Source organism: Trichomycterus rosablanca, chromosome 1, assembly GCF_030014385.1.
Source record: "Trichomycterus rosablanca isolate fTriRos1 chromosome 1, fTriRos1.hap1, whole genome shotgun sequence".
In the NCBI taxonomy this organism is placed as follows: Eukaryota; Metazoa; Chordata; class Actinopteri; order Siluriformes; family Trichomycteridae; genus Trichomycterus; species Trichomycterus rosablanca.
This window is the reverse complement of record NC_085988.1, coordinates 15,083,031-15,097,689: the sequence shown is the minus strand read 5'-3', so window position 1 is coordinate 15,097,689 and position 14,659 is coordinate 15,083,031. Positions and strand designations below refer to the sequence as shown.

The following is a 14,659-nucleotide window of genomic DNA, read 5'->3' as shown; positions in this document are numbered from 1 at the left end:
GGAGAACGAAGCTAACCCACACCCCCTCCGACACGTGTGCAGCAGGCATATGCATTTTGTCACCTACACTTTTACGAGTGCAATGCGGATCAGCACTGTGTATGGAGAGACACACCCTGACAGCACTTTTTCCTCGTCTCTGTCCAGGCGGCATCAATCAACCAGCAGAGGTCGTAATTGCATTAGTTATGAGAGTCCCTATCCGGCTTTAATATCCCACCCCTATCTGAACGACAGGCCAATCGCTGTTCGTGTGGCTGCTCAGCCCAGCTGGCAGGCAGAGCCGAGATTCGATACGATGTATTTGAGATCCCAGCTCTGGTGTTTAGTGTGTGTTTTACCGCTGTGCCACCTGAGCGGCAACTCTATTTTTTAAGAATTTCAAACACGAATGACATCACTTTTCTTCATCGTCACCTTCCTATGTATGTTTTTTTTTCCAGTGTCATACCAACTTTTTAATGCCATCAGCAAAAATGTTTTTGGTTGAGCATGTAGCCATTGATGCACCGCTGCTTTTACATCATCACATGAAAATCTTCTTCCCCTTAAAGCTTCTTTGAGTGTCCAAAAAGGTGGAAATCAGATGGCGCTAAATCCGGACTATAAACTCTCTCTCTCAGTCTCTCAGACACGACCGATTACTCCTCCTCCCACCCTCACCATTTCCAACTAAAATGTAAAAGTGCGGAACTTATACTTATACTTTATAAAACTTTTTGAAGACCCCTCGTAAGAGGAGAAAACGCTCCTCTCAAGTGCTTGTCTCCATCAGACATATTCTAACAGACTGTCTTAAGTGTTTACAAGAGCAGCAAAGACTTGCTTTATCCTGAAAGATGAAAGTAATTTTCAACAAAGTTAAAGCTGGAACAGAACTCAAACTCTTCATGAACATAAAACTAAAAGCACACATATGCAGACAGACAAAACAAAAACCGAACGAGAAAGACTGATCTGATCTTTTATATATATATAAAAAAAGAAAAGACTGAAGGATCCTGCCATTAATGTAACCAATAAACAATCAACACAAAAACCCCATCTTTGACATACGATAAAAATGTAGATACATATACAGTCATAGAAGATTCAGGGTATATTGTATCACTCACGCCTATAAAGAATTAATAATAATACTAATAAATTCCAGTCAGAGTGTCTCGTTTAGCTTTCCCTGCTAAGCTCTGTTGTGCTGCTTGTTGGATTGACTGTTTTTCCAGCTGCCATGATGACTCACACCTATTAACACTAACACAGGTTCATGTGAAAATCTGTTTTTGTTCTGTTTTGCTTTTCCATTTACGCTGAAATTCAGCATTTGAGCCCAAGAAAACACAGTATATAAAGTGGATAAGTCGGGTGGCCCGGTGGCTTGGTGGGTAGCACTGTCGCCTCACAGCAAGATTGTTCTCGGATGGATTCCCAGGTGGAGCGTTTTGGGTCCTTTCTGTGTGTTCTCCCCATGTCTGTGTGGGTTTCTTTCGTATTGTTCCTCCCACAGTACAAAGACGTGCAAGTGAGGTAAATTGTAGATACTTAATTGTTCATGACTGTGTTTGATATTGAACTGATGAATCTTGTGTAACCAGTAACTACCTGCCCTGTCATGACTGCAACCAAAGTGTGTAAAACATGACGTTAAAATCCTAATGGGGACATCGATCAGCCATAACATTAAACCACCTCCTTATTTTTACACTCACTGTCAATTTTATCAGCTCCACTTACCATGGACTCTACCAGAGTAGGTATTGTTTAGGTGGTGGATGATTCTCAGCACTGCAGTGACACTGACATGGTGGTGGTATGTTAGTGTGGGTTGTGTTGGTATGAGTGGATCAGACACAGCAGCGCTACTGGAGTTTTTAAATATCGTGTCCACTTACTGTCCACTCTATTAGACACTCCTACCTAGTTGGTCCACCTTGTAGATGTAAAGTCAGAGACGATCGCTCATCTATTGCTGCTGTTTAAGTCGGTCATCTTCTAGACCTTCATCAGTGGTCACAGGACGCTCCCCACGGGGGGCTGTTGGCTGGATATTTTTGTTTGGTGGACAATTCTCAGTCCAGCAGTGACAGTGAGGTGTTTATAAACTCCAGCAGCGCTGCTGTGCCTGATCCACTCATACCAGCACAACACACACTAACACACCACCACCATGTCAGTGTCACTGCAGTGCTGAGAATGACCCACCACCCAAATAATACCTGCTGTGTGGTGGTGTTGTGGGGGTCCTGACCATTGAAGAACAGGGTGAAAGCAGGCTAACAAAGCATGTAGAGAAACAGATGGACTACAGTCAGTAATTGTAGAACTACAAAGTGCTTCTATATGGTAAGTGGAGCTGATAAAATGGACAGTGAGTGTGGAAACAAGGAGGTGGTTTTAATGTTATGGTTGATCAGTGTATATATATATATTGTTTGAGCAATTGAGGGTTAAGGGTCCAACAGTGGCAAACAGTGGACTTGAACCAGTGACCTTTTGGTTACTATTCCGATACCTTAACCACTAGGCTACATCTGCCAGCTGAATGAATCAGGTGGCCAGAATAATGTAAACAAAGTAATAAATGAAAGACACAAAAACATCCACAGCCACAAGAGAAAGAGAATAGTCAAATCAACAGTAGACATTGTCTCAAAGCAACTTTACAGAATCCAGGACTGACAGACCAAAAACCCCTGTTGAGCAAGACGAGGGCGTCCGTCAAGGAAAAACTCCCTTACAATTACAGGAAGAAACCTCGAGAGGAACTAGACTCAGCAGGGACCTCCATCCTTCTTGGGTGGCCTGGAGAATAAGTTGAACGATAGAACAGGAGTAGTGCAGAACCGAGAGCTGGATGTCAAAACATGACAACTCAATGCACGAGCAGAACCCTGACCACATCACCGGCGCTGCTTGCACGTTACATAGATTTACTGACAGGGTCTGTTTCGTTAAAGGCAATCCACTGGGGCAATCCACTTTTCCAGGGCGGTTCCATCGTCAGTCTCAAAATGCTGTGACACTGGGTGAGCTCCCAGGACTATTACAACTATAGAAAGCTGGCATTGCACCAGGCAAGCAGCTCAGTATCAAAGGGGAAGCAGGTTTGCCAACAAAGGAGCTGGCAAGTGTGAGAGGGAGAAACCATGATGTATAGAAAAACTTCCACCTGGAGTGAATTAACGCTGTTGCAGGTGATTGTTAATCAAGTAAAATTGCAATGTGCGCCTCCGTGCCCACTTTGCAGGCCAAAATGGCAACACAGAAGGACATTATTCTTAATGTTACTCACTGTCGAACAACGCCAGCAGCTTTCACGTTATAGTTCACCCTTTATCCCTGCTGTGGTGTTTTTTAACAGGAATTTTAACTGAACTCCATACATTCTCATTCCAACCCTGGTTAAATTGTGTTTTGCTGATTTTCTAGAGAAAAAAAAGGGTTGTTACTAACACTGTTGTGCTTGACTCATTTCTTTCCACAGGGTGTGTTGTCAAACATCTCTTCTATCACCGATCTGGGAGGGTTTGACCCGGTATGGCTTTTCATCGTGGTCGGAGGTGTGATGTTCATCCTCGGCTTTGCTGGCTGCATCGGGGCGCTCAGAGAAAACACCTTCCTGCTCAAATTTGTGAGTTTCATCCTGTGTTGCTCATCTGTAGGAGTTTCCTCCAGATGTTTGGCTCGGTTTCCTCTTCCTCGCTCGTTTATCATTTGTCCACCTCTAACATTAACGTTACTGTTTTTCATTTTTCTCAACTTAGTAGTGTGCGGATTGTAACACGGCCCTTTCTTTCTTGACAAAAAAAAGATTACTATCAATACCTGAATGCTTTTGTCCCCTTCTGATTTTTATTTATTTAGCCAACACTAAGTGACTGTATAAATAAATATAAAAAAATAATTTGCATTCCTAAACTGTGCCTTTTTTATCAGCACCAACTGCAACCAACCGCTTGTGATAACTTGAGATGAGTATTTCACGTTGCTGAGGACTTTTGGCCCACATTTCTCTGCAGAATTGCTGTAATTTAGCCACATTGGGGCACATTCGAGCACAAAGTGCTTAACAGGGTTCAAATCAAACCACTACAAGTTTTATATGTGACATACAGAGGTGGACTTGCTCTTGTGTTTTAGATTCTTCTCATTACATAACCCAGTTAGGGCGGCGCAGTGGCTCAGTGGGTAGCACTGTCGCCACACAGCAAGAAGGTCCTGGGTTCGATCCCCAGGTGGAGCGGTCCGGGTCTTTTCTGTGTGGAGTTTGCATGTTCACCCCATGTTTGTTAGTGCTTTTTCACCAAAATAACTCTGGTTCTTGAACCAGTTCTGTTCAGGTTTCTTAGAACCTTGATGTTTTGTAGAGAACTGACCCGCGTTTCCACCAGTTTTTGGGAACCAAGCCTGCATCATCAACGGTGGGCATTACATAAAGAAAGTAAAGAGCATTTGTGCTGTTGTTACAGATGTTCGTTTTTATGCAAAAAACATTGCCCTTTTGGTGATAAGAAGTTCACGTGTTTGTCGCAGTTGTTGTTTTCTTCAGTTCATTGACGTGAGAAGCATTTTGTGCTTCGCTCTCACCGCGATCCTCGGCGCAAATAGCCGATTTGCTCAGCGCTTGGTTTGAGCGATAAAACATCACTAAAGTTCCACGACACGAACATCCATCTGTGTGAAATAACCATCAAAACCAGTCTAAAAGCTCCACATGTATCTGTGTTTAGCCATATTAACTTCACATGTGGTGTTTATGCAGCTCGGGGTTCTGAATCCACAAAAAGCTTCACATAAAAAAGTGTAACATGGCTAAATGTACTAAAAGTATGACACACACACATTTCTCTCCGGTATTACTGGTTAGAAGTGCTCTGTACTGCCCAAATGTATCGGTAATGTTTTTAGTACAACAAGCCACTTTAAATTAAATTTTTCACGTTAAGCGTTTATACTATCTGGGTCACTTTTACCAAATTTATATCACACAGTTCATCTCTTTAAAAATATCAGCAAATATCAGCGGCAAACTGGCTCAAAATCAGGTGAACTCTAAAAGATGAAAGTGCAGTGCAAACGTGGTTTTGCAGCTTCTCAAACCTCTACACCCTGACATGCCCACCTATGACGTCACGGTTAACACATCATAACAAACCAAGTATTCTGTGGTGCCAGATTAGAACGCTAGTTCGCTGTCGCTGTTCGCTCTTTTTTTGGTGGAAACACGCGGAACCGGTTCAAAATCAAGTTCGGCAACCAGAACGGAGCTGGATCCGCGTCGGTGGAAAAGGGGTAACTGTGGGTTTCCTCCGGGAGCTCCGATATCCTCTCACAGTCCAAACACATGCAAGTGAGGTGAATTGGAGATACAAAATTGTCCATGACTGTGTTTGACGTTAAAACTTGTGAAATGATGAACCTTGTGTAACGAGCAATTACCGTGTCAGTTATGAATGTAACCAAAGGGTAAAACATGACAAATAAACAAACAAACATAACCCAATTAAGACTTGAAAGTTCTCATGCTTGGATCTTCCTCTTTTGGATTTTATGGTAAAGAGCAGAATTCTTGGTTTGTCAATTATGACAAGTCACTTAGGCCCTAAAGCAGCAAACGCTACCACCAGCATGTTTAACAAAACTTTCAAAACTATTGAGTGTGAGCGTCAACAAAAAAATATTCCAGAAGGATATGGGGTCATGGGTTTTTTTGTTTGTTTGGACACAAAAAACTGGACACAAACCTTTGTGTTCCTTTTTGTTTGCTGTTTTTGGCAATCGCTTTTTAAGTAGCTGCCAGCCTTGCTCAAATCAAAGTCCACCATTAAACAGATGCAAGCCAAAAATTGGAAAGTTATATGATTTTTGGCAAGTGTCTGTATAATGTAAAACTTTGATTTGAGCAAGGCCGGCAGCTACTGAGATGTTTGTCTGAGCTTTTTTTGTTATTTTGGGAAAATTGAACATTTTTGGCTCTTGTTGGAGTTTGTTTTTATTAGAGACTAATATTTCTATAACTTACTTGCGTATCTTACAAAATTTTTCTTCAAACACGACGTATTGTGTTGCTTGTTAAATCCTTTACATAACTAAAGGGGACAATTTATAGTATTGGATTATTTTTTTTATTGAATAAAATAATCATTCATTATTCATTCAAAACAAGATATTGGGTGTATTTAGATTTTACACAAACATCTTGCCCTCTGTTGTGAATTTGTTCCAAGAACGATCGACACCCTTTAAACCCATATAAGAAACCCCATAACATAGCTGAAACAATACGTGTTTATTAGTTCAACATGTTTACTGTGTTTTTAATAAATTAATATAGTTTTAATTGACAATAGTGTAAAGATAAAACTGCCATGGGTACCTTTTTCCCTCTTTTTCTTTGATTTTTCCCACCAATTTTCTCCCGTCATATCAAATTATCCTGATTGTGTTACATTTCACCTCTACCGATAAAACCCTCCACTGCTGACTGAGGAGCTTTGCAACTGACACACACCCCCTCCGACACGTGTGCAGTACCGACTGCATCTTTTCACCTGCATGAGGCGAGTGATCAGCATTATTCCTTTACTCTGCTCAGCAGTAATTGCACCAGTTATGAGGAACCCTGGTCCGGCTTGTCCCACCCTATGAACAACAGCCAATCATTGTTCATATAGCTGCCCAGCCCAGCCAAATTGCAGAGCTGAAATTCGATATGATGTATTCAAAATCCCAGTTCTGGTGTGCTAGCGCGTTTTACCTCTGTGCCACCTGAGCGGCCCATATTTAATTTTTTTTAAGCTTTTAAATGGTTTTATACATTACAATATTTTATTTTCATATGTGATTTTCCACTTTTTTTTCACTTATTTAAAATTTTTTTTTACTATGTGAATTATTTTCCTTATTTTTATTAACAAAAAATTAATTTTTTGTATGTTTTTAAATGATTTATTGGTTACAATATTTTACAAAGTTTAAACATTTATTCTTATGATTTGGCACTTTTTATCTTTTTAGGTGATTTTTTTATTTTTAATTTTATGAGGTTTTCATATTTTTTCTGACTGACCTAAAGTTGCATATACTGACGTTAGTCGAATTTCATGTTTCCCTATTTTTATTAATTGTTAAATTTTTTTAAAACCAGATTTTTTAAGATTATACAGAAACACCTCACGTTACATCATTAATTTGTTCCAAGACTCTCAACTTTAATCGAATAAACTGTAAACCCATATAAGCAACCCCGTAACATAGCTAAAACAATAAGTGTTCGATAGTTCAACATTTTTACTGTGTTTTTAATAAATGTATATAATTTTTATTGACAGTAGTCTAAAGAATAAACTGCTATGGGTACCTAATGTCATGTAAATAAGACAATATTTGAAATTTTTTAAGGCTTTTAAATGATTTTATACATTACAGTATTTTATATAATTTTAAAAACATTTTTACCTGTTTTTATTAATTATTTCATTATTTTAAAACAAGATTTTGAGTTTTTTTGTAGATTATACAGAATCACTGCGCCTTACGTTGTTTGTTTGTTTCTAGACTCTTGACTTTAGTCAAATAAAACCTTTAAAAATGACCTAGACACCCTTTAAACCCATATAAGCAACCCTGTAACATAGCTAAAATGTTCAATAGTTCAAAATTTTTACTGGGTTTTTAATAAATGTATATATACATAGTGTAAAGAAAAAAATTGCTATGGGTACCTATGTCATGTAAATAATACAATATTTTGACTGACCTAACGTTGCATATACTGACGTTAGTCTAATTAAATTTTCCCCTATTTTTATTAATTGTTTTTTTTTTTTAAACAAGATCTTTTAAGATTATACAGAAACACAGCACATTAATTTGTCAGTCATTAATTTGTTCCAAGACTCTCAACTTTATTCGGATAAACTTTAAACCCATATAAGCAACCCCGTAACATAGCATAAACAATAAGTGTTCGATAGTTCAACATTTTTACTGTGTTTTTAATGTATGTAATTTTTATTTAATTTTTATTGGCAATAGTGTAAAGATAAAACTGCTATGGGTACCTATGTCATGTAAATAATACAATATTTGTAATTTTTGTAAGCTTTTAAATAATTTATACATTACAGTATTTTATATATTTTTATGTTTATAATTTTATTTACATTTATTTTTATGTGATTTTTTTTATGTGATTTTAATGGGTTTTTTTTAATATTTTTTTCTGACTGATGTAAAGTTGCATAAACAACATGTATCGGTTTATCTGTATTAGTTTTATATAGTTTATATAAAACAATCTATAGTAAAAGAAAAATGCCAAAAATAGAAGAAATCAAGATGACGAAGTCACAGTCCGGTCCACCACAGGTCTTTACAGATGCATGTAAATGTGCTGCCATGATTCTCTTACTTACGCTGTTTTACTTTCCCTCCAGTTTTCAGTGTTTTTGGGGCTCATCTTTTTCTTGGAGCTGACCGCGGGAATTCTGGCATTCGTCTTTAAAGACTGGATCAAGGACCAGCTGAACTTTTTCATTCACAACAATGTCAAAGCCTACCGAGATGACATCGACCTGCAGAACCTTATCGATTTCGCTCAAGAATATGTGAGTTTACACCTTTTCACTCACAGCGCTGGTTATCAGTTCATGTGCACACATTTTAGGCTCTAGGACGGTTCATCTTATGCTATAATGTGGTTCATTTTATGTTGTAATGAAGCTGTGGTGACACTGAGACGGAGATATTCTGGCATGAAAAGGTCCAACACTGTAGCGCTCACTTACTGTAAAGAACCGCACTAACAGAACAATCTCTCCATGGTTCATTTTAATCAAACCAAAGCTGACGAGTATAACCACACCCTGGAGGACAGAAGCACTCACTCCTGTTTTATCTGTCCACATGTTATCAGTAAGCTTTCAGGTTGTGATTTCAGAGGAGGGGAGTTTTCCTTGCACATCAGCTTTTAAGACCATGCCTGATTGTGAAATGTAAATATTTTTTGGATAGGTTTTATGTGAGAGAGATGGAGCATGACGGACTTCGGTGTGATAGTAAACAGTGTACTGAGTATGAAGTAACCTGAAACTGTAGTGGGTACATGGAAACTATTTTTTGTCCACTCACACAAGCAGATAAAAGGGTTCCAGTGTGAGAACAGACTCAGCTATTCAGTCAATAGTGTTCTCAGTGAGCGATCTATCAATATATAAAACAAGAACTGAGATGCTCTTTAATATTTTTTTTACATTTTATTTAAATCATGTGCTTGATCGCAAGTGTTGCTGCAGGTCCACTTCAAGTCAAGTCAAATTTATTTATATAGCGCTTTTTACAGTGAACATTGTCTCAAAGCAACTTTACAGAATCCAGGACCGACAGATCAAAAAACCCTGTTTGTTGAGCAAGCCGAGAACAACATTGGCAAGGAAGAACTCTTGGGTGGCCTGAAGAATAAGTTGAATAAATAGGATTTACACAAATCATACAAACACAGAATTAAATTAAACTAAAAGTTATAACTAGTAAAAAATAATTGGAGTTCTTTATTATTTGTCTGTGATAAAAGTCCGTAGTGAGTTCTTGACATTTTTGGTGCAAACAAGCCAGGTTCCCGTCACATCTAGCAGGAGCCGCATTGTTGGCACTGCAGTCTCGACGTGCAGTCTTTAACCTTGAGCGGATAAACAGGTTTCTGTCAGAACCACCTCGGGGTAAAACAACAGAAGATGTAGTTACAATGTAAAATCATTAAGGGTAAAATGTCACTTCCACCCTGAAACACTTGGCATAAGACAGGAATACCTTGGTCACGGCCAAACCATCAGCAAACCCTATCCAATCTGTAGTCTAGTGGTTAAGGTACTGGACTAGTAATCAGAATCACTGGTTAAAGCCCCACCCCTGCCAGGTTGCTACTGTTTGGCCCTTGAGCAAGGCACTTAACAATCAGATGCTTAGATTGTAAACTGTAATGTAAGTCGATTTGGATAAAGGCATCTGCTAAATGCTGAAAATGTAAAATATAAATGTATAAAATTAATAGTACAGCAAAAAATTTAAATCATACATTATGGGTGTGTTCGAAAACCTAGGGAGCTGCCTTGCTGTCTTACTGTCTACATAGGCAGCTGCCTTAGTAGAGAGGATTCTAATAAGTCAGTGACTTATAAGGCAGGTTATTCGAACGCGCTACTTAGACAGCGATAACTTCGGGTTTAGCATTTCGCGTTTAGCATTTAGCATCTCGCCATTAAAACCAATGGATTGAGGTAGCACAGCACGCTAACGTCAATATAACATCTTCATGTACCGATAACGGTTACATTTCCTGACAAGCCCGAACTTGCAAATGAAAATACTCGGTACAAGTTTATACAAGTTAAAAATCAGTAATATTTTATTTACGTTTGAAAATAACTCCATTCGTTTCTCCGCCCCGTCAGCCATGTTTATTTTTCTGTGACAGAAGAGAACCCGACCCGCAATGAATTCTGGGATTGCCTTGATCACTAAGGCAGCGTCGGATGCTCACTCGTTCTTGAGCCAAAATAACATTGAAATAATAAGATTCCTCAGAAGTGTGGATTTTAAGGCATCTAGGATTTGGAACAGCCTCCTTCTCGGGAGCGCGCACAGGATGACGTAAAATGCGTCTATGTAGAGAGCGCACTAGGTTTTCGAACACACCCTATGTATAGAATCGGGCAGCACAGCTTGTTGGCTTGGTGGGTAGCAAAGTCTGCCCTGGATTGGCATCTTGAGCCCAGTATTTTAGGATGGAAACAGACCTGTGGTGACGCTGACCAGGATAAAAGAGTGATAAATGAAATATAAATAGTAATAATCAATCATAATTAATTTTATGCTAAAATTACAGAGGTGACCGTCAGTAAGCCAAACAGCCACACACAAGCCTAAAGCTGCCATGTGCAATGCCAGGCATCGGCTGGAGCTGTGTAAAGCAGCGATCCTCAACCTTTTTTGCACCACAGACCGGTTTCATATAACCGGTGGGGGCAGGGGTATTTAAAATAGAATAACAATACTACTCACAATAGGAGTGTGTTTGAAATGGAAGCAGTGTTTTCATTGATTTTTTTTGTGCAATTTTCTCCCCTAATCTAGTCGTATCCAATCACTCTGATTGCATTACGCTTCCCCTCTACCGATACAACCCTCCAGTACTGACTGTGGAGAGCTGAGACTGACACACGCCCCCTCCGACACGTGTGCAGTACCGACTGCATCTTTTCACCTGCACGAGGCGAGTTCATATGCGGATCAGCTTTGTGTGCCGGAGAGCCACACCCTGATGAACGCATTATTCCTCAACTCTGTGCAAGTGGCATCGATCAGCCAGTAGAGGCCGTAATTGCAGCAGTTATGAGGAGTCCCTGGTCCGGCTGCCCACTCTGTATGAACAACAGCCAATCGTTGTTCATGTAGCCGCCCAGCCGGATGGCAAAGCTGAGTTTCGAACCGAAGTGCTTGAAATCTCAGCTCTGGTGTGCTAGCGTGTCTTAGCACTGCGCCACCTGAGCGCCGTTTTCATTGCTTTTGTAGCAATCTATAATTATTTATTCCTTCTGTGCAGTGCGGTAATAAACGACGCTTGGACTGGTACCAGCCTGGTGGTTGGGAACCTCTGGTGTAAAGCACATCACCATTGGACAGTGGAGCTTTGGAAACACGTTTTCTAAAATGACCGTGCTTTACCGTCTGGCGGTCTGATTAATAAACCAGGGTTTCACCATTATTCATATTGTTCACCATCAGTTACTGACCTTTGTAATGCCAGTATTGATGTCTGAACTGTAATGGGATGACTTCCCAGAAGACTAAAGGCTTTTATAGCAGCAGCCAAGAGGAAACGATTTGCTGTGATGTTCCAGTGTCCACAAACTGTCAGCAATATGGATTCATTATTTATTGAATAGCTGCACTGCTGCTTCAGCGTTATATAACATTCGATATCAGTGTAAGTCGTAAACAGAAGCCATGATGAATGGAGAACTGGGAGACTGGTTTTATAGCTATGATATGAATTTTTTATACAGATATTGCATATTTACTACTGTTATTTTTTGTATTATTTTATATCTTTACATTTCTATTTTTAATATATGTATAAACACTCTTTATATCTCTGCATTCTTGAAAGCTGCTGTAACGTTTCAAATTTCCCCCTGTGGGATAATATAAGGCTGTCTTATCTTATCTTACCGATCAGCCATAACATTAAAACCACCTCCTTGTTTCTACACTCACTGTCCATTTTATCAGCTCCACTTCCCATATAGAGGCACTTTGTAGTTCTACAATTACTGACTGTAGTCCATCTGTTTCTCTGCATGCTTTGTTAGCCCCCTTTTCATGCTGTTCTTCAATGGTCAGGACCCCCACAGGACCACTACAGAGCAGGTATTATTTAGGTGGTGGATGATTCTCATCACTGCAGTGACACTGACATGGTGGTGGTGTGTTAGTGTGTGTTGTGCTCCACAGCAGTGCTGCTGGAGTTTATAAACACCTCACTGTCACTGCTGGACTGAGAATAGTCCACCAACCAAAAATATATCCAGCCAACAGCGCCCTGTGGGCAGCGTCCTGTGACCACTGATGAAGGTCTAGAAGATGACCAACTCAAACAGCAGCAATAGATGAGCGATCGTCTCTGACTTTACATCTACAAGGTGGACCAACTAGGTAGGTAGTGGACAGTGAGTGGACACGGTATTTAAAAACTCCAGCAGCGCTGCTGTGTCCGATCCACTCATACCAGCACAACACACACTAACACACCACCACCATGTCAGTGTCACTGCAGTGCTGAGAATGATCCACCACCCAAATAATACCTGTTCTGTGGTGGTCCTGTGGGGGTCCTGACCATTGAAGAACAGGGTGAAAGGGGGCTAACAAAGCATGCAGAGAAACAGATGGACTACAGTCAGTAATTGTAGAACTACAAAGTGCTTCTATATGGTAAGTGGAGCTGATAAAATGGACAGTGAGTGTAGAAACAAGGAGGTGGTTTTAATGTTAGGGCTGATCAGTGTTTATTGGGGGAGAAACATTCAGGCTGAAGATGTTCTGAGATTGTATAAAGCGACCTGAAGCATCAAAACAGGAAAGAAAACAAGACAAGCTGCTGTTGATTATGATGGTGGTGGTGGTGGTGAATGGTTATTGTTTGGAAGATAATAGCTGAGATGATAAGTGTGTGTGTGTGTGTGTACTCATTAGTGGTTATGCTGTGGTGCCCATGGGCCGGACGACTGGAACATGAACATCTACTTCAACTGCACAGAGCCGAACCCGAGCCGAGAGCGCTGTGGCGTCCCTTTCTCCTGCTGCATCAAAGACCCAGCTGTAAGTAAATCCCAGCATCACGTGACCTTATTGAACATAACTTCTTTCGTGGTCTGTCTGAAAACCTAGTGAGCTGCCTTGCTTCCTACTACATACCTGATCAGCTGCCTCAGTAGAGAAGATTGTAATAAGACACCAAACTCATGAGGCAGATTATTCAGATGCACTACTCATGTCACCGCAGTTTTCGCTTACTAAGCTATCACAGTTAGCCTCAGGCCATTCAAACCAAACCACAGATTTCCCTCTGTGTACCGGACAAGCCCAAATTTGAAAAATAAATGACACTTGTGCACCTTTATACAATTTTTTTTTTTTGTGAGAAAAGTTGTGCTGCGCTGAATGCTGGGATCGCCTTCACTGCTAAGGAAGTATCGGACGCTCCCACGTTATTCAGTCAGATTATCACTCAGAATCAAGGCACCTCATTAGGCAGCATTTTAAAGTATCTAAGAATTTAGACATGCCTTCTTCTCAGGAGAGTAGGATGACGTAAAATGTGTCTATTTAGAGAGATCACCAGGTTTTCAGACAGACCCTTGATCTTTAATATAAACACATCACTTTCACGTCCACTCCTAAGCCAAAGCGTCCAGTACATAAATGACACGAGACTGTGTGTACATCCAAGTGTTCAGCTGCAAGGCAAGCAGCACTCGTTTGTGTACCTTATGTACATCTGTCCTGTAATGAACAAGGAAAATCTGACTGTGACCTGCAGCAAAATACTATACGTACCAGCATTTTGTGCCATTTTTAGTACACAACCAATGGTGTCTACACTATTTTGACATCTTATTTAGTATGTACTATGCGGTTTGGGTGTTTCATATACAGTATTTGCATGTTGTATGATGTACAAAGGAAGTCATACGTTTACATACATATTAGCCTCAATTTTTTGCATCTCCTGACATTCAGTCCTGTGAAATAACTAATAAAATATTAAGACATTTACATATTTTTAACATTTTACATTAACATTTTCGACACTGCAATCCAGACGCTTTAATCCAAAGCGGACGGCGCGGTGGCTCAGTGGGTAGCACTGTCGCCTCACAGAAAGAAGGTCCTGGGTTTGATTCCCATATGGAGTGGTCCGGGTCCTTTCTTTGTGGAGTTTGCATGTTCTCCCCGTGTCTGTGTGGGTTTCCTCTGGGAGCTCCGGTTTCCTCCCACAGTCCAAATATGAGCAAGTGAGGTGAATTGGAGATACAAAATTGTCCATGACTGTGTTTGATATTAAAAACTTGAACTGATGAATCTTGTGTAATCAGTAACT

At 40.1% G+C, this 14,659-nt stretch overlaps 1 protein-coding gene across 1 annotated transcript in view; it reads left to right on the top strand.

Moving 5' to 3' along the window:
• Window positions 1–14,659, top strand: part of tspan17 (tetraspanin 17) — a 61,043-nt gene that overhangs the window by 28,117 nt on the left and 18,267 nt on the right. The window contains exons 3-5 of the mRNA XM_062985091.1: window positions 3,482–3,628; window positions 8,436–8,606; window positions 13,252–13,377. Coding sequence (XP_062841161.1) covers window positions 3,482–3,628; window positions 8,436–8,606; window positions 13,252–13,377 — 444 coding nt within the window. The remainder of the gene's footprint in view (window positions 1–3,481; window positions 3,629–8,435; window positions 8,607–13,251; window positions 13,378–14,659) is intronic.